We start from the raw sequence: 26257 nt of genomic DNA on the forward strand, positions 1-26257 counted from the left end.
ACTTTTAGAAGTCCCCCTGATTTTATTTGGAGAGTCAAGGATTTACCTAGCCCCACTGCTAGCCCCACTGCAAGATATCATTTTTATTGTGAATTGATAATTATTTGTGTTCATGATGGCATTGGGACAGTTATATGTGATCCCACTTTCAATATACTCTTTGTGCACACAAAATTTCAGAGTGGACAGGCTGCTTTGTTTCAATTTGGTGAATGTCTCATAGCTTCCTGCCAGAATTCTGTAACTTTTTATACCACAAAATTCAGATTTAATTTTTGACCTGTTTTTGTTGTCAAAAGCACCCTTCCAGGCAGCAATAATGTAATAACATTGGGGAAACATCACAGAACAAATAATAAAGCAGAATGATGCACCACTGATGCTCTATAATGGGATCATTGACATGTTGCAGAATACAATGCCCGAAACAAAACCTGGAGGGACCCTTAAATATTTGGGAGGATCATACCCAATGGAACCAGTGTAAAATCCCATGGCTACAGATTAAAGAACATTAATACAATTCATAGAATCATGGAAGAATTGCAAATAAACATATTGGGAAACATCCAGTGATGTTAGTGCAAGAGCAAAAATCATGCTGTGTGCAACAAAAGGGTTATATTCTGTTAGTGTTAAAGTCAGCTAGCTAAGAGGGTGATGGGGGAGGTGTTACTTAGCAACCAGGCAGAATGGCATGATGCCCTAATTGGCTGTGTAGTTCTGAGAGAGTTTTTCTCTTTATGTTTGGGTTGACGTTCTCCCTGTTATGTACTAGGCCTGACCTAAGAAGTCAAAACCTTTCTGTTTATTTCTTCAAATTCATCAGAAATTCTTTTCTTTCTTGACTTTGCCAACATTATTTAAGTGACTTTGCTAACAGTCCACCACTTGTGCAATGGTGGACATCCAGTTTCTATTCTCCCCTCTACAGTCTCCAGATGCCCCCCAAATTTGCTCTGTGTGGTCCCCTAGTTCTCCAGAGCAGATTTTGGGGATGCAGGGGGAGGAGAGAAAGGAGAGGGCCCATTGGGTGAGCTGATGCCGTCTTGGGCCATGTTGGAAGGACCTCACCTTCTGTGATTGGGAATCCCTTTTACAGTGTGATAACAACTAATGGAATAGTAATTGTCTAAAGCATTGTGCACCAGAACCTGTCACTCAACCAGGGGATGCGTTCAAAGAGATGGCAACATAGCACCAAAGTCAGCTAAGAAGGATTGCTTCTCAGCCTCACAGAAACACACTTTGCCTTCCCAAAAATGACATATAGCCTAGGTTTTAAAAAGAAAGAAAATGGAAGCAGTTTAAAAGTATTATAAAACATTTATTAAAATTTGTACTCTTCTAACACAAAATGTTGCTGCTACATAATAGTATTTTTATGCAGTTAACACTGCATAAAATAAAAGTGCACTGGCTGATAAGGTTATTGGCTCATCCTTGCATTGTTTTGATAAAGCATTTTAAAAACCAGATTAATACTTAAAACATTTAACGGAGCTTGACACTTTGCAAGATCTATTAAAGTGAAACAACCAATCCATATTCCTAACACATGAAAAGATAATGCTGCATTTAAGTTCTATTGACAAGAATAAACACCAGCTATTGGGCACTTCGCATAACTGGGCTCCAGAGATCTCAAGCCATTCACCACCAGCATCAACTATGTGCCTTCAGTGATTCAATTGAGCATATGGTACCATCAAGCACATTTCACAGTATAATATGAAACAGGGCCAATGTTCAGGATTAACAGAAAAATGGGGTTGCTGCCATTAGAAGAGTGGTGTGTGAAATTATGTCCATGTAACTTGTAAGAAGAAACAAAAGCTAATTAAAAAATGAAAATGATTTCACTTCTATGTCCTCCCCTCAAAACACATCAATTTTCATGACAATACTTCCTTATCATTCATTCCCATCATCTCCTGTTATTTCAATACCTCTCTTGGACAATCTCTAATCCTCCTTTCCCTTTAAGGCCAGAAGTCCCTGTTCTTCAGGATGTTGTCCATAGGCATTTCCTATAGACATTTCCTCCTTCTGGTTATTCCAGGAATTATAAAGCAATATCATTGTCATCATACACTATGCAGTGTAACAGAGACAGACAATTACAGAAAGGTAGCCGTGTTGGTCTGCCATAGTCAAAATAAAAAAATTCCTTCCTGTAGCACCTTAAAGACCAACTAAGTTAGTTCTTGGTATAAGCTTTCGTGTGCATGCACACTTCTTCTGTGTATCTGAAGAAGTGTGCATGCACACGAAAGCTTATACCAAGAACTAACTTAGTTGGTCTTTAAGGTGCTACAGGAAGAGACAAACAATATTGGCTTTCATAGAAGAGGAGCATAGATGAAGCTGCCTTATACTTATATACTTATATAGAAGCTTTCCAGGGTCTTCGGCAGAAACAAACCCAGTATTTCATACAGAGATCATTTTAACTGAAGATGTCAGGAATTGAACCTGGGGCTCTCTGCACACTGTATCGCTAAGCCAAGGCCCTCCACCACATTGTTCATTTGCTTTTTGTGTGAATATGATGTTAGATATAAAAGACACCAGAAACATGATTGTATGCAAGAGACAGAAAGTGCAGTTACAGAATGGACAAATTATATGCAAGAAAGATCAGGTTTCAACCTAAATACATTCCATTGTTTATTAAATCCAGTAAAATAAGGCTGACTCAAAAGTAGGCTTTTAAATAGTGGAGCCTTGGAGTCTGAATGTTTCTGTTTGTGCCTACTCAAAAGCTGCCTAGAGTCTAACCTAACCAAACTGGAGTGGAGTTTCCCCAAGAGATTCACAAAATTCTCATTGCCCAAACTTTCCCACTGAGATTTATGATTAGAGTTTAACTCCCTCTTATGCCCTTTGAAAATTCCAGTCCATTACTAATATTATTATTTACTCTACATAAACTTTCAGTAAAATTGTCATTTTGCTGAGTTTGTTTTTACAGATACTATAATTCCAGTCAATTATACAACAAGTTAGTGCTCTACTATAAGTACCTAAGTAATTGGTTTTGGGAATATATTGCACAAGCATTGGACTGGAATTAGCAGCTGGTATAATTCTGAAATTTGCTTTTGTTCATGCACTACAGGTGCTTAGAATTGACATCCCTGCCACAACGTAACTGTTGTAGTTTATGGCACACATTTCTCAGATCCACCAAAAAGTTGAGCCCATGACCTCTTTGGTTCATTGTTTTCTTTTTTTAGTAGTTCAAGTAACTTTTGTGGGATGGAAAAATATGCAACATCGCACAGCTTGCAAAAGCTTGAGTTTGTATGAACAGGGCATTTAAGAATTGCTTCTTTTACAGCTGGGTTTTCAAGTGCCTGCTAAACAAACATTGTCATCATACCACACTGGAGTTTTCGAAGTAACTACAGGAATCAAGATTCAGTTTGGCCTGGGTATATAGGGTAACTTTACAGAACGGATCAGAGATTATTCCTTGGTTGTGGTGCATCCATGTTATTTCTCTCCATCGTTTTGTTTCAGGTAGTCACCATTTATCATCTTCCAATGAATCTGAGACTAAATGTGGAGAACAGCTCATGTGCCATGACCTAGAGACAGTTCAATTCAGTTGGTTAGGGGAATGTCACTCTAAATCTGTATTCTGCAAACAGCTCCTTAACCAAGGGATATAATTCCTTTTTTTAAAAAAACAAAAAACCCACTCCTTTTTGGCTCATTCTGTAAATTCCCATCTATCAATCAGCACTGCTTTGACAATTACCCTCTTCCTATGATGAGAGAGAATAGATGGCTTACTAATGAGGGTGTTAAATGTGGTTCTATGTAATCAGCAAAACAGTGACTTTTTTTGCTCTTCTCCTTTCTCTGCTATTTTGTTGCACATGATTTCTCAAACTAAAAATGTACTTTTGTTGCTTGGTCAAATTAGCTTTTTACTTAATGTTTTGTTTTACTCCCATTTATTTTGCATGGGCTTGGATAAATCTAGATTAACACATTTGCCAAGAAATATCAAGAGAACAATGCTGTCTTTTTCTATTAGAAGTATATTTCTGAGCTCTCCAAGGGAACTAAGTACAGGAGTGGTCTGGCAGGGTCACCAACACCAAATCCTGAAAGAGCCTATCACTTTGCTATCCTATTCTAAATCTCCACTCATCTTCCTGATCCTTCCGAGGAAAATATGAATACAGCTGGGCTCCCAACTAACTACTAATCAGGATGCTCATATTTTAGACAGCTGTTTCTATATGAATTTCTGTAGAGTTAATGTAAAGTGTATGAACAAGAGAATCATATTTGTGTAGCTTGGCAGTGGCTCCATTAATTTCCAGATGCTGTATGTGCAGGCAACACAAAACAATTACCACAAATTATACCATGAAAACAAAATGTTTGGCCACAGTAGAGGGGAAACAGCATTTCTCACGCTTAGAGCTTGTTCTTAACAGAGCAGTTGCTACTTCTCTGTAGTTCCTACCTATATCGTTTCAGTAATGTCTGAACTAGGGAGGTCACACAGATGAGATGTATTATGTCATTACTTTCCAGCCTTCCAAGAGGTTGGCAGGGAGACACAAAGAGTTAGTACTGGCACTGCAAGTAACAACGTTATTTGATCTCTGCATGTCTCATATCCAAACCTTCTGGAATGGTGTAGGAAAGTAACTATGATAAACAGCGCCTTCACTATAGGGGCTGGTCATTCCCTGAAATGGAACTTCTTGAAGATTGTCCATTAATGACATTTCTTCAAGGAACATAGACCAAATTCATACTCTGAATTTCTTTTTTTAAGGTCTGTCAGATCTGTTTCATCATCATCTGTTTCTTCACCCATCCATTAATTCCTTATTATTCACAAATGGCAGGTTAAAACAACATTTCCTACAGTGAGCTAAAACATTTCTATCCATGTTAAATATCACACATTCAAACATACAATTATTTTTTCTAGTCTTGGCATAGTGCATGCATAGGCAAACTAAGGCCCGGGGGCTGGATCCAGTCCAATCGCCTTCTGAATCTGGCCTGCGGACGTTCCGGGAATCAGTGTGTTTTTACATGAGTAGAATGTGTGCTTTTATTTAAAATGCACCTCTGGGTTATTTGTGGGGCAATTCGTTCATTTTTATTTATTTTTTCAAAATATAATCCGGCCCCCCACAAGGTCTGAGGGACAGTGGACCGACCCCCTGCTGAAAAAGTTTGCTGACCCCTGGCATAGTGCATGCAGCTTAATTCACTCCCTTCCTCCTCTATGCTACTTGGCTTTCTTCATTTTAGAATGTAAGTGACAGCAACACCTGCCAGAAACTCTAAGAGATTTTACATATAAATTAGTTCCTATAAACTAGTTTTTCAGGTTTGTTATTTGTTTGGTTCTACTTACATATTTACAGCCCTGTACAAGCATTAATTATACACAACTGCTCAACATAAAGACAAAGCTGATGCAAATTATAAATCACCTAATATCGTTAAGAGGTAAACAAAAATGCTAGGAAATGAAACTTGGAGCACAAAAGTGAAGAAAAGGGTAACCACAAATGTCAAGGGTTACAATACTTGGGCATTATTTTAGAAAAAAGTGGGAATAAAGTGGGGCATGATAGATGTGCATAAGATTGTGCACAGTGTGAAGAATGTGAACAAAGAAAAAAAACTACTCTCTCTCATAATACTGAGCTCATAATACTCTAATAATACCTGAGTTCTAACTCAGGGCCATCCAGTGAAGCTGAAGGCTGGAAGATTCAGGGCAGAAAAAAGGAAGCACTTCTTCACACAGCAAATTCACTTCTCCAGTGGCCACAAAGTTCAATGATTTAAAGGGGGATTAGACAAATTAATGGAGGGTTTTCAGGCTATCAGTGGCAACTGGTCATGATGGTTGTATAGCCACATTCCATGAAGTTGGTGATTCTTTCATTTTAAAGGCAAACCCCTCCTGTGCTACCAAATAATAAGAGAGAAGGAGAGAGGGAGAGGTTGTAGAGTTGCTGGTACATAAAGAACTCATATCAGCATCTGATGCCATTTTTTTAATGCAAAGTGTGGTATAACTGACTTCATTTCCTCAAACCATCCTGAGAGGTAGAGTATTAACATTCTCATTTTGCAGATACTGCAAGGCTCAGGGCAAAACTAGGCATGACATTAACTGCATGAATGTTATCAGTGCTTTATCAGTGTGGCTTTTGTTATTTAAATAGCATGACCATGGAGGTTGGGGAAGGTTCTGCTGAAATAAAAATAGCAGCTTCAGAAAGTCATTTTTTTGTTGGGACTGTGGCACGGAAGAGAACGAGCTTGCTCAAGCTTCTCTGGGGCTGCTATATACTATTTACTTCTACTTGATCTCTCAGCGGCTTTTGATACCATTGGCCATGGGCTTGTAAACCGCTGTGATATATTTTTTATGATACAGCAGCATATAAATATTTTTAAAATAAATAAACCGCAAAAACAATGTATTAACTGAATCTATACAATTAACATAATGCAGTGGTTTTCAACCAGTGTGCCTTGGCACCCTGGGGTGCCTTGATTGATGGTTAGAGGTGCTGTGGACAACACTGTCCTCTGTCCCTCCTCTGATGCCCTCTCGCATCTCTGCCTCCCCAAGGCTTCCACAGCTGTTTGTTGAAGCCCTGGCTACAAGCTCACAGGGCAAATGCTGCCTCTGGGGCTGGTCAGGGGGTGCTGGTTGCCAGGAACTGAAGTGGCCTCGGGGTAAGCAAGCAAGCGGGCAAGGGAACCCAGCCAGCCAGTCCACCAGCCTTTGCTGCTGGGAATAGACAGACAAGTCCCAGGCCCTGTGGGGCAGTGTAAGGAGGCACCTCTCTTTGGGGCAGGGAGGGCAGCTCAGAGACAAGGGATGGCAGCAGCAGCTGCTTGGAGGACTCCCAAGGAGAGGAGAGAGGAGGCTGAGGGACCACTGCACAAGGGAGGGTGTTCGAGAAAGGGTGAGAGGCTGCCAGCTCTTCTGGCAAGGGGTGGCATAACTGCGCTCCTGAGCCCCACAGGGGTGCCACAGAAAGAATGTAGTTGGTCAACGGAGCCATGGACTCAAAAAGGTTGAAAACCACTGGCCCTCAAATAAGCATAATGGCTTGCACAAAGCCAGGCTCAGTTAAGATTAAAATCTGCTGGACCGTATCAGCTTTCAATATTTCGAACGTGCATTTCTGGAAGGGTGGGGGATGAAGGTGGATGAACCACTTTCATGTGTGGCTGGGCTTGATATGTTAGAGCAGAAGCGACAGTGGAGAAATACACTGTATTCCAGGTGGTTTCATGGGACCAGGAGAATTTCGGAGTCTTTGGGTCCAAGCCACTTTGTGGAACACCCAACATGCCCCCTTTTTGGCCCTACTGACTGATGCTGGGTGGGCCAAGGCGCACCTTGGTGACTAGATCCAATCCTATTTTGAATCTTGGCACATTCTCCAGGGACCATAAGATTGTGCCACTGTTGTATTTTGTAATATTTGTCAGTGTCCAATATTTATATGTTGTGTGAATTAATTTTATTTGCACTTTTGTACATCACCCTATAACATTTTAATGAAGGGTGGTTAAGCAATATTTTAAATAAATAAAAATGCATTTCATGTTTATTATGAACCAGAGTTAGCCACAATCTCTGAATGAGGTTGCTAATCACACTAGGATTATATAACAGGACAGGATGCATAAAGTAGATAAAAATAACTCTGGTTTAAATCTAATCCAAAGAATACTTGTTTGAAAAAGAGAAAAAGTAATGACTAGTTGGACACTACTTTGTGCTGGCATTTCTTATCCAAAAACCCACCAATGCAGAGATCCCAAATTGCTGCCTACTTAGACCCATTAGAGGTCAGTTTGGCTCTCACAAACAACCATGTCAATTCAGAGAAAATGGACACAGAAAAAACCGTGATGCACAACATGAGGTACATTTTCAGTGGCAGGGAGTATGCCAACCCTTTCAAAGACAAGCACAAAGAAGCCTCTACAGCAGGAAGCAAAGGGAGGTGGGAAGCTGATTTGCTTATACTAGTATTTTTGAATATGGCAGATAACGGGCTTACAAATAGGAGAATGTAACAAGCAGATATCTTTCAGTTGCTTTACAATCCTCCATAAAGCTGTGTGAGCCTTAAATGTACCTTTGTAGCTGTGTGATTTGTGCTCAAACTGTATTGTGATGGCCATTGGCTATAAACAATAAAATCTACTGACATTGCCTTCATTAGCTAGAAATTATGTTTGCATTTCATGCAACTGCCACATTGGCCAAGAACATTAAGAAAACGTCAATATTTTTAATAATAAATAGTGATGGTGATAATGATGATGATGATAAGAGGAAGGGGTGGAGGACGAGAAGGAGAAAGAGAAGGAGAAGGAGGAGGAGGAGGAGGAGGAGGTGAAGGTGAAGGTGAAGAAGAAGAAGAAGAAGAAGAAGAAGAAGAAGAAGAAGAAGAAGAAGAAGAAAAAGAATTTCACAGACTCTATTGTCTGATTTCTGGTATAACTGTGATGGGTCAAAGTGAAATTTTAAATTAACATTTTAAAAACATTTTAACATGTTTGTTCTTGAAAAAAAATATTTATGATCATTACATCTATTTGATAATATGTTTCCAATCTCTGCCTTAAGAAAATCTTCACATTAGAATATAAGGTTATTCAGAGTAAAAAATAAATAAAAATGCCACAACTTACTTCCTCAACCATGTGCTTGACTTTCTTCTGTTGGCAAAGAACCATGTCATCCAGATGTTTGATTCGTTCTCGCAGACTAGCTGTAACCTCCTCTAACTGATGTGACCTAACAAAAATATGAATACTAAATTAGTAAATTTTAATTAGTAAGATATTAATCTGTAGAATAGCTGCTTCCCCAACACTGTATCAAATACTTTAAGAAAAAAAGGTCTGTCAATGATAAAACCAATGACACATAAATGGGAAGTACAGAATCATAGAGTTGGAAGGGTCCCAAAGGTCATCTAGTCCAATTCGCAACATATATCTACAAATTCATAATTGTCTTCAGTAAGCCAACTACCACCTGCCTTAGATGATCTTTACCTTATAGAAAGGAAGCTTTTCATCAGTTGCAAAGTACCGTAATCTATTTAGAGTATGAATCAGAGGAGGTGGAAGATTGAGAAGCAATTTAATTTGAAAAATTGGTGGAGATTTTAGAATTTAATTTTAGAAAATAATTTGTTAAATGTATGCCTGGTAAAGGTAAAGGGTAAAGGAACCCCTGACCATTAGGTCCAGTCGTGACTGACTCTGGGGTTGCAGCGCTCATCTCACTTTATTGGCCGAGGGGGCCGGCATACAGCTTCCGGGTCATGTGCCCAGCATGACTAAGCCGCTTCTAGCGAACCAGAGCAGCACACGGAAACGCCGTTTACCTTCCCGCTGGAGCAGGTTTACCTATTTATGTACTTGCACTTTGATGTGCTTTCGAACTGCTAGGTTGGCAGGAGCAGGGACCGAGCAACGGGAGCTCACCCCGTCACGGGGATTCGAACCGCCGACCTTCTGATCGGCAATTCCTAGGCTCTGTGGTTTAACCCACAGCGCCACCTACATCCCCTGGTACATTTTATACTTGGCCACAATGCCTGGAAGGTTTTAAGTGGCACATATCAATAATTCTATCCATCAGCATTTCATTTGGGGACAAAACAAACTCACTTCACTCCACATGAAAGTTCTAACTTATGTATGTACAACAAGGCCAGCCCAGGACATTTGCTGCTTGATGCAAAACAGAAAATGCCCCCCCCCTCTTTTTTGCTTCCTGAGGCAACTGGAGACAGCCCAGGGAAGCCCTGGCATGCTGAAGGTAGCAAGGGAGCAAAAAATGGAGGCTGGAGATGAACAAGTGGTAGTGGTGGGGAGTGGCAGTGGAGGAGGAGCTGATGTACATAAGAACATCAGAAGAGCTTGTATGCAGCGGAACTGGTCAAAGGACCTGTCTAGCATTCTCTTCTCACAGTAGCCAACCAGATGCTCATTATGGGAAGCCCATATAACCTGGGTGTAACAGCAACGATACTCTCCCCATTGCTTTTTACATCATTTGGTGTCAGCCACATTTTGTTGACATGCCTTTCCTGTTCAGAGGTGTGTGTGTCCAATTTTAACAGAAAAGTGACCATACAAATGAGGGAAACTGAACCCTCCTCACTTTGCCAAAGGCCTTTGAGTCAGTCATTTTTCTCTCAGCACAACTCATGTCTGGTGCTTGAGCCTGGCCCAAAGATAAGGTAAAGGGACCCCTGACCATTAGGTCCAGTCGTGGCCGACTCTGGGGCTGCGGCGCTCATCTCGCTTTATTGGCCGAGGGAGCCGGCGTACAGCTTCCGGATCATGTGGCCAGCATGACTAAGCCACGTCTGGCGAACCAGAGCAGCACACAGAAACGCCGTTCACCTTCCCGCCGAAGCGGTACCTATTTATCTACTTGCACTTTAACGTGCTTTTGAACTGCTAGGTTGGCAGGAGCAGGGACCGAGCAACGGGAGCTCACCCCGTCACGGGGATTCGAACCGCCGACCTTCTGATCGGCAATTCCTAGGCTCTGTGGTTTAACCCACAGCGCCACCCACGTCCCACTAGGCCCAAAGATAGGGAGATGGAAGATGGGCAGGTGTGGCTAGGGAGAGTTGGACTTCCCACCCACCCACTTGCATACCCCTTTTAATGTTAAAATTAGACCAGTCTATCTATGAATGGGGCAGACGTGGCTGTCACCATCATGTATGCTTTGGGCCAGCGCTGCAGCTTTTCAAATCTTGTCTTGCCTGCCCTTTGAGTACATTCTGGAGCATCTGGGCTGGGTGATGTCAGCTTTTCAACATTGCAATGTATCACCAGTCAAACATTGCAAACTGGCCATACACCACAAAGCTGAAACCACAAGAGCTGCATTGGTCCCAACCCACAATGCACAGGGTGAAACTGCTTTGGCTCTCACCGCAGGAGCTGAGGCGCTTTCATGAGGATCCCATGAGGTGCTGGGGACCACACAGCTTGTTTGTGCTCCTCAACTGGGGGGTGGGAAGGCTCCTGCCCCCCAGCTGAGCGAGCCCCAAAGTCCCTCCTGCTTGCCTGCAAGCAAGCGTGAGGAACCTTAGGGCTTCTTTGTATAGCTTGGCTGGGGAGTGAGAAGGCTTCACCCAGCAGTATATCACGGGTGAACCCGCCACTGCTCCTGAGTCCCTCTGCTACCAGCAGCCCAATGTTGAAAGCAGCACTGGTGGCAGAAGGACTCAGCAGCGGCACTGGTTTTTCCTGCAGTATACTGCCGAGTGAAGTTGCCATCATGGTCTGCCCCTCATACCGGTCCTGGGCGATGCATCAACACATTGTCCAGGCCTGCTTGACAGAGTTATGTAAAACTGTGCTCAGTTCAAATTTCCTCACAGATTTTCTCCCCGTGGCAGATTAGGTGCTCCTCATACAACAAATGCCTCTGTGCCCACCTGGAGGGGCTCCTGCATGAAAGGCCCCTTCAACATGTGGATACACAGACAGACTGGATCCCTAGGGACTTTGGTGTGTCTGATCCAGCTCTTCTTATCTTCCCATTATAAATATTTCCTGTCAAATAATTTTCCTGACTGGAAGGCACACCTCTGCATAGTTTTCTTAATTGCCCTTCTCTTTCTCCAAGTTTTCCAGGACTTGAGCTCCTAATTGTTATCGTCACCATAAAAGCTGTTGGGCAAAGAAAGTACAAATGGTTCTCAGAAAATAGCCCACAAGGTATCAAAGAAAATCTGGATTTTTAGGGAAGAAAGAATGTACATAAAATTCTCAAAGGAAATACTAATGTTAGTGATGCTCGTCTGCTCAGTAATGAACATTCTCCAAATTAGAAGTTGGGTCCTGTAGACAAGTGAAATGCCTGAGACATTTTAATGCCTTGAAGAAACCTTTTAAGGTCTTCCACACAAAGAAGACTAAAGGAACTTTTTTTTTTTACACAACTGAGAATCCATGCATGCATATTACCAGTAATAGCAGGTGGGATGGAGCCACAAAGACCCCCCCCCCACCATCAACATTACTACAGCTTACCTGGATGGCACTGGGGGATGGCAGTAAGGTCAGTGATGCACAGCAAGAGCACAGGATTTTCTTTACAACATAACCTCAACTTTGCAGCCACCCTCCTCCCCACCAGCCCTGTCCAGGTACACGGCAGTGATGACCCCACCATACCAATCACCACTGCAAATTACTATGGAATAATTGTACAGGGCTCCTTCTCTATAGAGAATGCAGATAGTAGCAGTATATCTGGGAATTTTTTAAAAAAAATTCTAACATTATATCATCCAAAGTTAATTATCAACTACAGTTAGGGATAGTTTATGAGCACCAAGAATCCTAGAAAGAATCAAGACCTCACCTTTGTCTGCCTGACTGACTGTGAAGGTTTGCTCCGTTAAGTTGTATTTCATATTCTATGAGTTGCTTTTGCAGTTGATGGCGTTCCTGTGTGGGAAAATACATTTTTATATATTTCTGTCTTTTAACATGTAAGATATCAACTACAGTATACAAAACACTTTTCATTGGAATGTACACACTGCTCATAGAGATCCAAACACGTAGACTAAAAAAAACAAGGTCCATTGACTCCTGAGCCCAGGTCTTAGTGCTCGTGCTTTACCTTTAAAGCTGTAAATGGTTGGCACAGGGGAGGTGGGGCTTTCAGCAGCACAGTAGAGACAACACAGATAAGGCTTCAGTTGGTGCTAAGGGCTGGTAGAGACAACAGCTAGTAGAACTACCATAGCAAGACCCTGGGAGTTCTCCACGATCCTAGACTCCTGCCATGGCCTTTTGAAAGGACACCATCAAGCTTCCCCCAACAGCCCCAAATTCTCACAGAACAGGACACCTTTATGAATGGCTATTTTTCATCCAGCCCTTCCAAACCGATGAAAACCACCAGAAAAGGTTGTTCTAGTTTCAACACTGTTACTTCTACCTCCTACTTGGGTTGCCCAGGCATTCATGCCTTCTTTCCCTCTGCACTAAACACTGTACCTGGATACAGGTAGTTGCTTAGCCTCAAAATTCATATTGAAGAATGAGACCTGGTCTACATATGCATCAGAATGAGGTGATAAGAGTGGATTGTACCATTCCAGACTACAAGTGGGGGATATAATTTTTGAATAATCCCTTACATAAACGCCTCCCGGCACTGCCACCTTATCCTCACATCAGGGCCAAATTAGAAATGGAACCAAAATAGAGTCCAGGAGGAAAAGGTATCCATACACTTAGAGAGCCTTTGAGATCTTTGAATGAACTGATGTATTTCGGTCTGACCAGTGTGCAAACATATACAACAACAGAGAGCATACAGATAATAATAGATTAAAATTAAGTTTTATGAACTGATACACGATAAATAATTCAGATACAAAACAGCTACAATATTTAAGTTAAAACCTTAACCACTAATTTAAAACATATTAAGACACTGGCTTTTAGATTCATTCAAAGTTTATCCCCTTAATTTTATAGCAGCAGCACAAAATTTAGCCACTTTTAAGGTAATCTCTGGTTCCCTATCCTCTATTAAGTATTTTAAGTAGCAATCATCAGTTCTGCTTGCGGTTTGCTGCATGATTGGAGTCATAAACATAGAACGTACAGTATAGCTTTGTAATAATGACAATGTAGTAGGGCATGAGTAGCAGTTTTGACTTCCTTCAAACCATATAGGCATATTTGCTCTGAATATGGTTTGCCTTCAAATATGCCCTGCAGTAATGCAGATGGAAGGACATTGAATCTGGCAAGGGTAAAAGTCTTCTTCATTCTCTCTTTGAGTTGTTATTATGTCATAATTTTCAAAAACTGCACACTGCCAATGCACATCAATGGATCAGGTATATAGGCATATGTTACCAGCATAAGGTGGGTGTTTCCCCCTCTCAGCTATGTGAGCACTAATCTTCTCTTCTACGGAAGAAAATTCCTATGCTCATATTAATTGCCACTGTGGTGTTCCAATATTAATTAAATCCTTTGCTTGATGAGTTCCACACACACACCCCGCATCTAATTGGAATTGTAAACTAGTCTTCCAACAGCAAAGAAGTCAGTGTTTCAGAATGTGATTCTCAGCAACAACTTCAGACTGTAACCCCCCAGCTTTGAGTGGATTGTACAATACATCAATGAAAATGGATGAATTGCACTGACCATGAGGACCTTCTTCATCTTCCTCCACCATTAGAGATGCAGCAGCTGACCACAAAGGAAAGGGACTTTTCCATTGTGGACTCTGAACTGTGCAATTATCTCCTTAGAGAGGCGTGCCCTCCCCCATCACTGCCTGCTTTTAGACAGGCAGTGAAAAGTGTACTTTCTAGAGAGTTTTTTTTAGAATTGTTGCCTCCTTGAAAGATATTAGCTTGCGGCAATTTGTTCATTTTGATATTGGCCTGGTTTGCACATAATGCTAACTCAAACCATGGTAACTCAAACCAAATGCTAACTCAAACCAAGCCCCACCACACTATATATAAGGGTCTGGTGACTTCTGTTTCAGTGTATCTGATGAAGTGTGCATGCACACGAAAGCTCATACCAAGAACAAACTTACTTGGTCTCTAAGGTGCTACTGGACAATTTTTTTATATATTTTGACTGCATCAGAGCAACACGGCTACCTACCTGAATCTAGAACCATGGTTTAGAATGAACAAGCAAATGTGTGGGCTCCTGGAAAGGAAACTGCAGCTGCTTTGCTCCTTCCCAGTTATGTTGTGGTGCTATGACGTGGCTTGATTGAGCATGTCCTCCAAAACTGAGCTCATGATTGAGACAGCTCTAGCCAACCAGGAGTTTTAACCAAGGCTTTCCTATGGATTACTAATCATGGTTTGCCTGGAAAGCTAAACCACAAGCTTGGGTTCAAGCAATACATTACGGCAGACCACAACTTAGTGCACCACCAAAACAACTGGGGAGTAACAAAGTGGTTGCAATCCTGTCTCTGCCTGGCCACACCTTTTGTCATTCATGCTAAGACATAGTTTGGCTTAGCAGCATGCATGAATGCTTTATCTTATCTATTATAAGTATGTACAAAAAGGTGTGTGTCTGAATCAATAAATTAAACTAAACTTTCAAAAATATGGTCACATATGGGAATGTGCAAGTCTTATAAAGTAAACAGGTTTGGCATTGGGAGGATCACTAAAATAAAATGTTTAGATGTGTGAGAAGATAGGTCTACTTCATAGATTTTCTAGCTTACATTAAATTCAAAATGAAATCTTGTTAAATCACATTGAGATATAGCCATCGTCTCAAAACTAGCATGACATTCACCCGGGGCAAAGTCCATGAAAAGAAAAGGGCAGGGCAAGAGACACAAGGAAGCAAGAGGAAATCTGCCACAACTTGTTCAACAGCAGTACTATGAATGTCACAAGAGGTATGTGGGCAGCAGGCTTGCTGCAGTCACTTGTAAAAACATATTTGATGCTTGGCTGTGATTTTCAACAAACACAATATTGAGCCAGCTGCCCTGTGGCTGCAGAAGTAAAAGGAATGGCACCCTAACCCCTCTGATGGGCATCCTATGGCTCTGCAGGTTCTTGGACTCCAGCTTCTTTAATCTCTCACCATTAGCCATGCAGGCTCGCTGCAGCTGATGGGAGCTCAGAGTCCAACAGCATCTGGAGGGCTACAGAACTTTCCTCCCCCTACTCTACCCTCTGCCATTGACTCGGAGGACTGTGGGCCACTGGAAGGCTGTGCCTCCCCCTTGCTCTCTTAAGAAAATTGCCACAGAAAGAGGAAGTCTTGTCTAGACTCAGACAAAGGCCAGGGCATGAGTAGATGTAGGAAGCCTGCTTCTTCCGCTCTCTGCCACAACGGAACTGTGTCAATTGCCCTATGACAGCCATGGAAGAAGAAAGTTGACACTATGGCCAAAGGAGCAAAGGGCCTCAGCATTGGGGGTGGTATTAATGTGCTGCAAGTTGCTTTGGATAACATTTAATCAAATAGTGGTATATACAACTATATTTATTTATTTTTTAAAAAATTATCTGTGCACACAGAAATAGAGGATAAGTGTAAAAACAACTGTCCCTAATTGCTATTTTATATACGAAATACTCTCTGTACCACAAAAACTGAGGAAACTTAAACAATCTTTGTATTTTTGTAAAATGGATGAAGCAAGCACACAGACAATTTACTGTATTGAGGAATTTTAGTGTACACACTTACATCTTCCATGCGCAAAATAAACTGATCCAGCTCGCCAATTCTTTGGTCTTTTTCTTGTAAACTCATCTCAGTAAGTCTCATCTTCTTATTTGCATCTTCAATGGCTGTAAGTAGTCTATTTGTTTCAGACTGTGAAGAAAAGGTTAAAATAGGCAGGATCAGCAATACTCTGTATAAGCAGGGTAATGTCCTAAAGCAATGTTCTATCAGGAATATATCTCTGCTTCCAATTCTCTTGTCAGCCTCATCTCCACTCTGAAAATCTTCTCTCCCAGACCCTGGAGAAAGCTTGGAGCACAGGAAGCTGCTCTATCCTGACTCAGACCATTGGTTCACATAGTTCAGCACTGCGTATTCTGGCAGTAGTTCTCCAGGGTTTCCAGCAAGAGTCTTGCCCAGCCCTACCTAAAGATGCCAGGGATTGAACCTGGGAGCCTTCTGCATGCAAAGCAGAAGCACATTCACTGGTCTACAACTCTTCCCCAGAAGGGCAGTAAGCATCAGCTACCAGAGTTCATTTTGCAGTCACATAGTCCCCCATGATCCCCAGAAGATCCAACTACAGTGGTGCCCCGCAAGACGAAATTAATTCGTTCCGCAATTTTTGTCGTCTAGTGAATTTTTCGTCTTGCGAATCACGAAATCCCATAGGAATGCATTGAAAATCAATTAATGCGTTCCTATGGTCAAAAAAAGTCGAAACAAAGCCAAATTTGGTACAACAACAGTTTATTAACTGCTCTTTAAAGTCACACATACTGTAAAGAGCAGTTCAAAAATTGAAGGGAAAATAAATTAACTTTATAAACAAAACATGTCTTTGTTTTTAGACAAAGGAAACAAAGCCGCGAGACGTTTTCGTCTTGCGAAGCAAGCCCATAGGGAAATTTCGTCTTGCGAGGCAAATCGAAAATGGAAAAACCTTTCGTCTAGCGAGTTTTTTGTCTTGCGAGGCATTCGTCTTGTGAGGTACCACTGTATGTGAAAAGCTACAGCTACAACAAACACACCCACTTTGTTCCTTCTGACCCTAGAACTACAGGCATTGAAAGATTATTGACAGTAAGCACTTTGGAAATAACATTATTAACTTACTTTTTCTTAGCAAAGTCAAACAAATTATCTTAAAAGCAACCTATTATAACCCAATCTTGTACTTGTTTATATGGAAGTAGAGATGAAGGAGAAATTAAAATCAGTTCACACATTTAAAGCCAAATCTATCAAATTTGCATGTTCCCAGACAATATGAAAACCAAAATGCAGACATCCTTCAAAATTTGCACATCCAAATTTTGTGATATAGTTCTCCAAATAACCAGAATTTACAATAAGACAGTGGAAAGTGTGCATAAAAATGAATATAGTAATGAAATATTCATTATATTAGGAGAAACTGCTTGCAAAAATATGTACATTAGTCAAACTACATACAAAAATATGTTTATTAGGAGAAATTCACACTAAAATCTGAAACAATTTCATGTGGGCTTTTTAATGGCAAACTGCTGCAAAAATGTTGAGAATTGATTTTAAGATTGAAAAAATGAGAAACTGAGAGAACCAATATTAACAAATCCTTCCATCCCTATTTGGACACAAGTTCTGCTGCATTAAATGGGATTAAATTCCAAGTAAATGTGCACAAGACTAAAGGCATTTCAATTTTCTTCCTCTGAAATATTTAGGTTTATTTTTTCCCTTTTTATTGATTTTACAATATATCCTCACACCACAGTGTACACTGGAAGATGACTTGGCTTCCTGCTACTACACTAGTTGGTAAACTAGTCTGTACATATCATGTACATGTTCAGTTGAAATCAAAACAAAACAAAAACTATAAAAAAGCATGTGTCCATCACTTAGCCTTGCAGCAACCCATCAAAACTATTTCCTCTTTACAAGTGGATGGATTGGGCACAGCTATGCAGCAAAAGGCCTGCAGAAAGTCACAACCTGGGGTTTCCATGTTCTGTTTAGCGTAAGACTCTCCCACCACCACAATAATACACAACACAGGAAAAAGCTTCCCACGTACTATTAGAGTTTCTTTCTCAAGTTTATGTTTTTGTTCTTCTTCTCGTAACTTCTCTTCATATTGACTGTATAGTTTTCTGGTCATCTCTCTCATTACTTCTGCATTTGCTTCCTGTGAACATTCTACCTATTAAAAAGATGAGGACATTTCTCACAGCCAAATGAAACATGTAAGACAGAAAGCGAAAGGAATATATTGGCAGAAGAAAATCAGATGCCATAAAGCAGAAGCTCAAGAAGTTGGCCTAAGACATTTTATGCCTGAAGCTGAAAATCCAAACCCCCTCCACCCCCCAGCCTTTCAACTGAGGTTGGTTGGCCATCCATCATGGATGCTTTACTTGAAATCCTGCACTGCAGGAGATTGGACTAGATGACCCTCAGGGTCCCTTCCAAATCTATGATTCTATGATCTAACCTGGGACACAATCCTGAAACCACCAGAGAGTTGCCTGGCACAGGCCTCTTTCAAATTAAAGGGACCTATGCAGGAACACAGCTCCTGGTCACTTCAATGGGACTGGCACCATATATATATTACATTTTACCTTATATTACATTTTACCTTACTTTTCGGCAGAAAAAAGGCTCCCAGACCAGCTTACAAATATACTAGGCTTTCACTCTCCGCTTTGGCAGCCTACACAGCTGTTCCCCATCATAATAGAAAACAGGAGTTGCAACTAAAATTCATGAACACTACCAACAAAAACAAGGGGCAGGAGAATAGGCAAGTTTTGAGGTAAACACATCCTGAATTCTGTGTCAATAAATGAGTAATGATATAACATTCCACAGATACTGCCTTTCCAACCAGTCACTGTTTTGAAAAGATTATCACGTTCCTCATGCTGTGAGGCACTGCAATTTCCTTTTCTAGGCGTCATCAGCAGTAGGATCCTCCACCACCCATGAATTGTATTGCCTCAGCTTACCTTGAGTTTGAGCAGCTCGTTTTCAACTCTGGCAGTTTCCAGCTGTTTCTGCTTTTCCTTCAGTTTTTCCATAGACTGTTCATGTGTTTGTTTCAGATTTTTTATTTGGTCTCGTATAACTGTATTCTCCAAAGTAACATCAACTAAAGTTTTCTGTGAACATATTTTTAAAAATACAAAATTAATTCAGTTGCTTGAAAAACTGGGGAAACTTGAAAAAAAAGCTTCCTGTTTTTTTCTCCCAGCATTCCCTCCCCACCCCCCGTTACTCCTTTGAGAGGGATGTAAGGACCAGACATATTGAACAAACTTTAAGATCAGACTTACCAAGTTTGTGCTGTACAAGAGACCCACAAATACAACAGATTATTTGTAGGACCCAGTTCTATGTAAGATTTCTGAGAGCATGGGTGGAGAACCTTCAGCCTCTCCATTTTGGCCAAGCCATACCCCTCTGACCTAGGTTTGATGTCATATATGACGTCAGGTTTGAGGCAAGTGAAGCCCTGGCTCAGCCTAAAGGTGTTTGCAAGCACCACACACGAGCAGGGCTGGGCGATATCTGGTTTTCAACCTCATAAGATATCGCCAGCTAAACATCATGATGTAGTGATATATCATGATGTCTAGAAAGAAGGAAGAATGGAGAGATAAGGCAGGGAAGGGAAAAGCAAGCAGCCAGCGTTAATTCCTGGATGTGAACTTCAAAGCGGTTTGAACTGGCTCAGTAGGCAGCCCTTCGTAGGCAGCCACACAGGTGATCAGTGACACTGTTCACAGGTTCTGCCACTTCATGGCAAGGTTAGGCAGGCAGAGTGTAACTGTCAGGGTGCTGCAAGGCGCCATACATGCCGAGTAGCCACAGGGCACTGCTGGCCTCCTGGGGCACCAGCCTCCCTGAAACCGAGGCCATTCGCAGCACAGCCTCTCCCCAAAGCCGGTCCGGGGCTGCTACCAGCTCTGGCTCATATTGATGGCCCCTCCAGAGCGTTGGCTCATGCTGTGCAAGGCGCCAGAAGTGGCTCCATTCTGCCTTAGTGCTAAGGTGCAGTTCCCAGCTGCAGCAATCACAGCCACCAGGACATGCCAAGCACACAGCATCAGAGGCAAGGAAGAGAAGCCACGGCTGCTTTCCATGTGCTCTTACCACTGCAGGCAAGCAGGTGGGTGAGTGAGTGAGCACACGCAAGAAGTGGGCACAGGTACAGCTGCCGCCCCCAGACCCACTCAAGTATCTTGGGAGGGACCTTCAGCAAAACACTGGTGACGCCCAGGAGTGAAAGGCACGGTGCTGGCATTCACAATTTATTGCTAGGTCAGAAATTCCAAAACTGTTACCGCAATAGTGACTTCAAACTGGTTTTGTGTGATGTATTGATAAATCGCCTAGCCCTACCCACCAGTTTGGAACACTCCTTACAAAGCACTCCTCGAGACTTGCAGAGTGCTTTGATAGGGGCTTTGCATGCTGTGCATTTGCCCACATGGTTTGGTTTCAAGCCCTCTCAACAAAAAGGGTTCTCTGATGTCATTTTGATATCAGGAGATTGAAAGGTATGTGGTCCCTATCCCTTGTCAAACTTTGCCCACATAAAGTGGGGGAATCCAGTAAACTTTCTCCCCCCCTGCCCTAGGATTACTAGTGAATAGGGAATAGTGATGGAGAGGAAAATCTTCTGGTGCAAATCCATCCAAAAATAAACCAAGAAGCATTGTAGATTACTGTGAAATAGCAGACCACCAAGCATGAAATGCTGGCTTTAAGACCAAAAAACAATACATTACAACACAATACATTACAACACAGTACTTTAATACAGTGGGCTCACCACTTACACGAGGGTTAGGCTCCCGGGGGCAACATGCAAAGGCAATATTGTACAAAGTCAGGAACCCCTTAAACTGCCTCCCTGGGAGGCAGAGGACTGCTTACTGGGCTCTGGAAAAGCCTCCAGAGCACTCTGGGACACTCCCAAAGTCCTCAAACAGCCCAGGCTCAGAGGTGCAAGGGAGGTTCCCAAAGCCCTCACGCCTCCTTACCGAAGCCTGATAAATGAGGTGGAAAGCTGCTCACCAGGCTCTAGGAAGGAGGCACATGGGCTTTGACAGCTTCCCAGGACCCTCCTGCAAGCTTCTCAGATCCCTGTAAGCAAGGAAAAGCCATTGGGTGTGCAAGTGGGTGGAGAAATAAATAAATGGATAGCAGCAAACATCGAGTTTCCCCTGCTCTTCATTTATTTATTTATCCCCCACCCTCACACCCACACATAAGGTTGCAGTAGCATAATTAAAGCAAACTTAAGTTGTGGGCCCACTGCATTTAATATTAATTTATCTTGCAGAAAATGACATAAGCACTTAACTCTAAAATGTACCTAAGTTATGTGTTTTAATTCACAATGCTTTTCTACCACTGGATATTTAAACGAACAGAGTCCTATCTCTAAATGTTTAACTAATTGTCATTTTGGCCTACCGATGCTTTATACAACTGACGCAAGAGCAGTGATGTTTGCCAACATAATCATGTATCTATGGTGACCATACTATCAGCAATTTACCTGCAACTCAATTGAGGCTGAGGTCAACGAGTTATTCATTTCACTGAAGCTATTCAGAGCTGCAGAGTGCACTTCTATGTGATTGTCCAATGATTCTTGTTGAGCACTTGATACCTGGAGAAATATAAGCAAGATTTTCCCCTTAACTTAAGATAGCAGGAACTGCAAGCTTACCAGTTGTTTTGTATTAAGGTTACCTGTTTATACAATGTGTTTTACAGGCATCTATGGAAATACATGTGCTCCATCATTACTTGCCACAGTTCACACTTTTGCAAGGGCAAGTCAAGTTGTGTTCCATGTTTGGCAATGATATATGTCCTGGCTGCCGTTAAGAGTCTACTAAAGCTGTCCCAATGCACCTTCCTCAAAAGAAGTGCCAAAGGCATGAATCATCTTTGTGGTTCCTGCAGAGCAGTATTCCATGTTGTATGGCAAAAGACACTTGAAACTTACAAAGCTTCAGAAATGATGTGTAATAATGCATTAGTGGGTGGCTGTCCTAGAGGCCACATTCAAACAATATTTGCACTTAATACAGCTCTCTGGATTGCGGCCCTAATATATATTTTTATAATATTCCTGTAAAAATGCCCCACAGTTGTTAAAATATTGATCACAAGGTGCATTAAGCACCTGACCCAGAATATCTTCAGGGTAAAATACAAAATGGCACTATCCTGACATTGCAGCCAGATATACACTAGCATAGATGTAGAGAGAGAGACTAGATAAGGAATCCAGGTGGCCTGTGCTTAATGCTTTGAAGGGAAAAAATGACAAATCCAAGACAAGAGTGAATGTAGAGATCTGCTTCACTGAAACAGAAGGAAGGGAGGATATTACATACAGCGGCAAAATCTGAGAGAGGGATACAGCACACTGACCAGCATGTGTAATTTTGATCACAAAAACACACTACCAGAAAACCCCACAGTAATACAAACAATGCCAAGTAAGATGAAAGATCTAGACTTGCCAACATCCAATGAGAGCCATGTCTAGATGAAATGTGCATGGACTGGGGGCACTCCTCCATAAATATGTGAATTATTCCACAAAAAGCTTACTAACCAGTGGCAACTAGGCCAGCAGGGTGTACTTTGGAGACATATGCAGGACAGAGAACCAGAGAAACACAGACAGATTTTAAAGAGTGGATTAACCAGGGAGGACAAAGAAAATGGAAGCATGAAAGCACCCTATAGCCCGTATTTCCACGCTAAGCTAAAAAGGGTGAAGGAACAGTAGCTACATTAGGCAGAGACACACTGGTTGTGGAAGTAGTCCTTGCTTCTGACTTATTAATGTTTTATAAACGTAATCATCTTTGAGCATCAGACCAATGTTGTATCCAATTTTGATGGGAATAAAATACTCTTATTCATTCCACCCTAAACAGTATCAATGTACTGAGAATTCAGTAATTATTAAGCTTATCACTTTTGCCATCTTTAAAGTACATGAGTACTTACTGCCAGTTCATTTGTAAGCTCTTGGATTTTGCGTTTCATTTCGTCATATTCGCCATACATTTTCTTTCTTACTTTTTCCAATGTTAATCTTACCTAAGAAAATAAAATAAAATATATAAATCAAAATATTGAATCTTGCTTCCAATTCTGTGTAGATTAAAATTTCCACAGCCCAAACATATTGATCTATTTATAGTGATAGCCAGTGCTTTTTTTCTGGGGGGATGCAGGGGAGGATGCACACCCCTAAACATTTTGTGAATCTAAGTTTGGTCTCATTGAGGGGCAGTATTTCAATATAAGTATGAAAATGAGAGTACCCCTAAACATTTTTTTAGAAAAAAGCACTAGTGATAACCAACTAAATCCAATACAGCAGAATCCTATTTTTATTTTTAATGAACAGCATCCTGTACAGAAAATTCAACTCACATCTCTTATATATTTCATTTCTTCTTTCAGCTGTTGAGTTGACCATCCATAAACCACCATTTCTTTGTTATGATTATCATCAGATCTACGCACCACACCATACACCACACCGTGTGATAAGTTCCCTGCAGACAATCCATTGGGAACCTGGTAGAGTTGCTATATAAAAATAAACAGACTTGTGTTACAGTCACTCTGAATTTCAAAATATTTTAACAAATCTGGAGCAGCTAACAATTCCCAAATACTAGATGCTTTCCTTCACCATTGTGAACTCAGTTAAGAATAGTTATGTGTATATTTTCAAGTAAATGCTTTTAGAATTCTATTTTTAGGGTTCCGAAAATCCCATGAAAAATAGAGATGGTGACTACAAATGTCAATTAAGCTTGGTACTGATCATCTATCTAAATAACCAGTAACTTCTTGAAGCCCTTGCGCTAAATGGTTCACATCCACAGAGCATTTTAAAACCAATTTAAGTATATAGCCTAAAGTGTCAAATAATTACATGAAGTCACGTTGTAATACATGTGTATGACCAGACTGCCTCAGAATTCTGACTCATCAATAAAAATACATTGTTTTGTTTTGAAAGGAGGGGGAGCAAGCATATGCAATTTGAAATGGGTGTGTCGCCACACTGAAAAACAGTTTTTCATTTCCTGGGTTAAATATTTCCTTTGTTGCTTTGGTATCAGCCACTCCCCTACCCTCATTATTCACATTGAAACATTCAAGAATTATTTCTGTGAAATACCAAAGAGCAAAGTAGTTTGAACTGGGAACAACTGTTTTAGAAGTATGTACTCTTCCAAGGACTTGAAGACTGCACACAGAACAAGAAGTTCTGGCAGAATTCTAAGTATCGCATTCTCCCCACGTGCACAAAATGGGGGGGGATGCTCTATATTAGTACAGTGGTACATTGGTTTAAAGGGACACGGGTGGCGCTGTGGGTTAAACCACAGAGCCTAGGACTTGCCAATCAGAAGGTCGGCGGTTCGAATCCCCATGATGGGGTGAGCTCTCATTGCTCAGTCCCTGCTCCTGCCAACCTAGCAGTTCGAAAGCACGTCAAAGTGCAAGTAGATAAATAGGTACTGCTCCGGCGGGAAGGTAAACAGTGTTTCCGTGCGCTGCTCTGGTTCGCCAGAAGCAGTTTAGTCATGCTGGCCACATGACCCGGAAGCTGTACGCCGGCTCCCTCGGCCAATAAAGCGAGATGAGCGCCGCAACCCCAGAGTCAGCCACAACTGGACCTAATGGTCAGAGGTCCCTTTACCTTGGTTTATGAACTTAATCCGTTCTTAAACCAAAGCATTCTTAAACCAAGGCGTGCTTTCCCATAGCAGCAGGGGACTCAATTTACAAATGGAACACACTCAACAGGAAGCAAAATATGTTCTTATTCCAAGGCAAAGTTCACAAACCAAAACACCTACTTCTGGGTTTGCAGCGTTAATCCAAGTTGTTCATAAACTAAGCTGTTCCTAAACCAAGGTATCACTTTACTGTCATGAAGAGTTTTCACCTTCTACAGTCGTACCTCGGAAGTCGAACAGAATCCCTTCTGGAAGTCCGTTCAACTTCCAAAACATTTGGAAACCAAAGCACGGCTTCTGATTGGCTAAAGGAAGCTCCTTCCACTCTGCAGTTTTAATCTGAAATCTTAGGCGCAGTACTGCACTCAGAGCTCAGAAACTGCTCACGCTAATGAAATTCCCTGTTGCAAAATGCAACTAGAACAATGGGAGTTTTGAACAATGACAGGGAGTAACAAACAGGGGGAAATCTGTCAGGAAATAACTTCCAAGGATGTGTGTGCTAAATCAAACACAGACATATTTCTTGCACAGCGCACCTTAGAAATCATACTTTTTCATGTCGAAACCCTAGGTTTTGCAAAAGTTCAGTAGACTGTCATTTATCCTCCTTAAAGCTGCAATCCTTATAGGCAATAACCTTGGAGTAAGTCATTGAACTCAAAGGTAGTACCCCTTTGAGGGGTACCCATTGCTTGCACAATGACATTTGGTTATGCAAAGGAAACTTCAGTTTCCCCTCCTCTCCCCATAGCCCCTTTATCTGTTCTGGGGGTTATTCCAACTCTCCAGAGGGGATCTGGAGAGGTGGGGGAAACATGAAGAGGAGAGGAAGGGGAAGTGCCATTGTGCAAGAAAATCAATGTGCTACCAGATCTATCTACTTGGATTCTGCCCAATAGGACTTACTATTGAGTAGACATGTATAAGATTGTACTACAGGTCCCTTCTCTTTCCAAAGAAGTTGGTGAAAACTGAAGATATTCAGCCCAGCACAATGGCTACCTCACTACAATCCTGACTTTAGATCATTTCTAAGTTGAATAGCACTGGCCTTAGCACAAAGATCCCATGGGAACTCTGCTGTTTACTTCCCTCCATTGTGAAATGTGCCTGTTTATTCCTATCCTGCACTTCCTGTTCTTGCAACATCTGCCATTTCTTCTCTTCTCTCCCCTCCCCACATTTTGTTTACC

The 26257-nt window shown here is 41.5% G+C and overlaps 1 protein-coding gene across 4 annotated transcripts in view; it reads right to left on the reverse strand.

Annotated features, from left to right (window-relative positions):
- Window positions 1-26257, reverse strand: part of MYZAP (myocardial zonula adherens protein) — a 48147-nt gene that overhangs the window by 10567 nt on the left and 11323 nt on the right. For all 4 annotated transcript variants that reach the window (XM_081170624.1, XM_081170627.1, XM_081170625.1 and 1 more), the window contains exons 3-10: window positions 23737-23895; window positions 23305-23397; window positions 21830-21943; window positions 19269-19421; window positions 18335-18460; window positions 16294-16422; window positions 12437-12522; window positions 8722-8827 (exon numbers count right to left, since the gene is read on the reverse strand). In XM_081170624.1, coding sequence (XP_081026750.1) covers window positions 8722-8827; window positions 12437-12522; window positions 16294-16422; window positions 18335-18460; window positions 19269-19421; window positions 21830-21943; window positions 23305-23397; window positions 23737-23895 — 966 coding nt within the window. The remainder of the gene's footprint in view (window positions 1-8721; window positions 8828-12436; window positions 12523-16293; window positions 16423-18334; window positions 18461-19268; window positions 19422-21829; window positions 21944-23304; window positions 23398-23736; window positions 23896-26257) is intronic.

The sequence above is a fragment of the Podarcis bocagei genome (assembly GCF_964188305.1).
Source record: "Podarcis bocagei genome assembly, chromosome: 14".
In the NCBI taxonomy this organism is placed as follows: domain Eukaryota; kingdom Metazoa; phylum Chordata; class Lepidosauria; order Squamata; family Lacertidae; genus Podarcis; species Podarcis bocagei.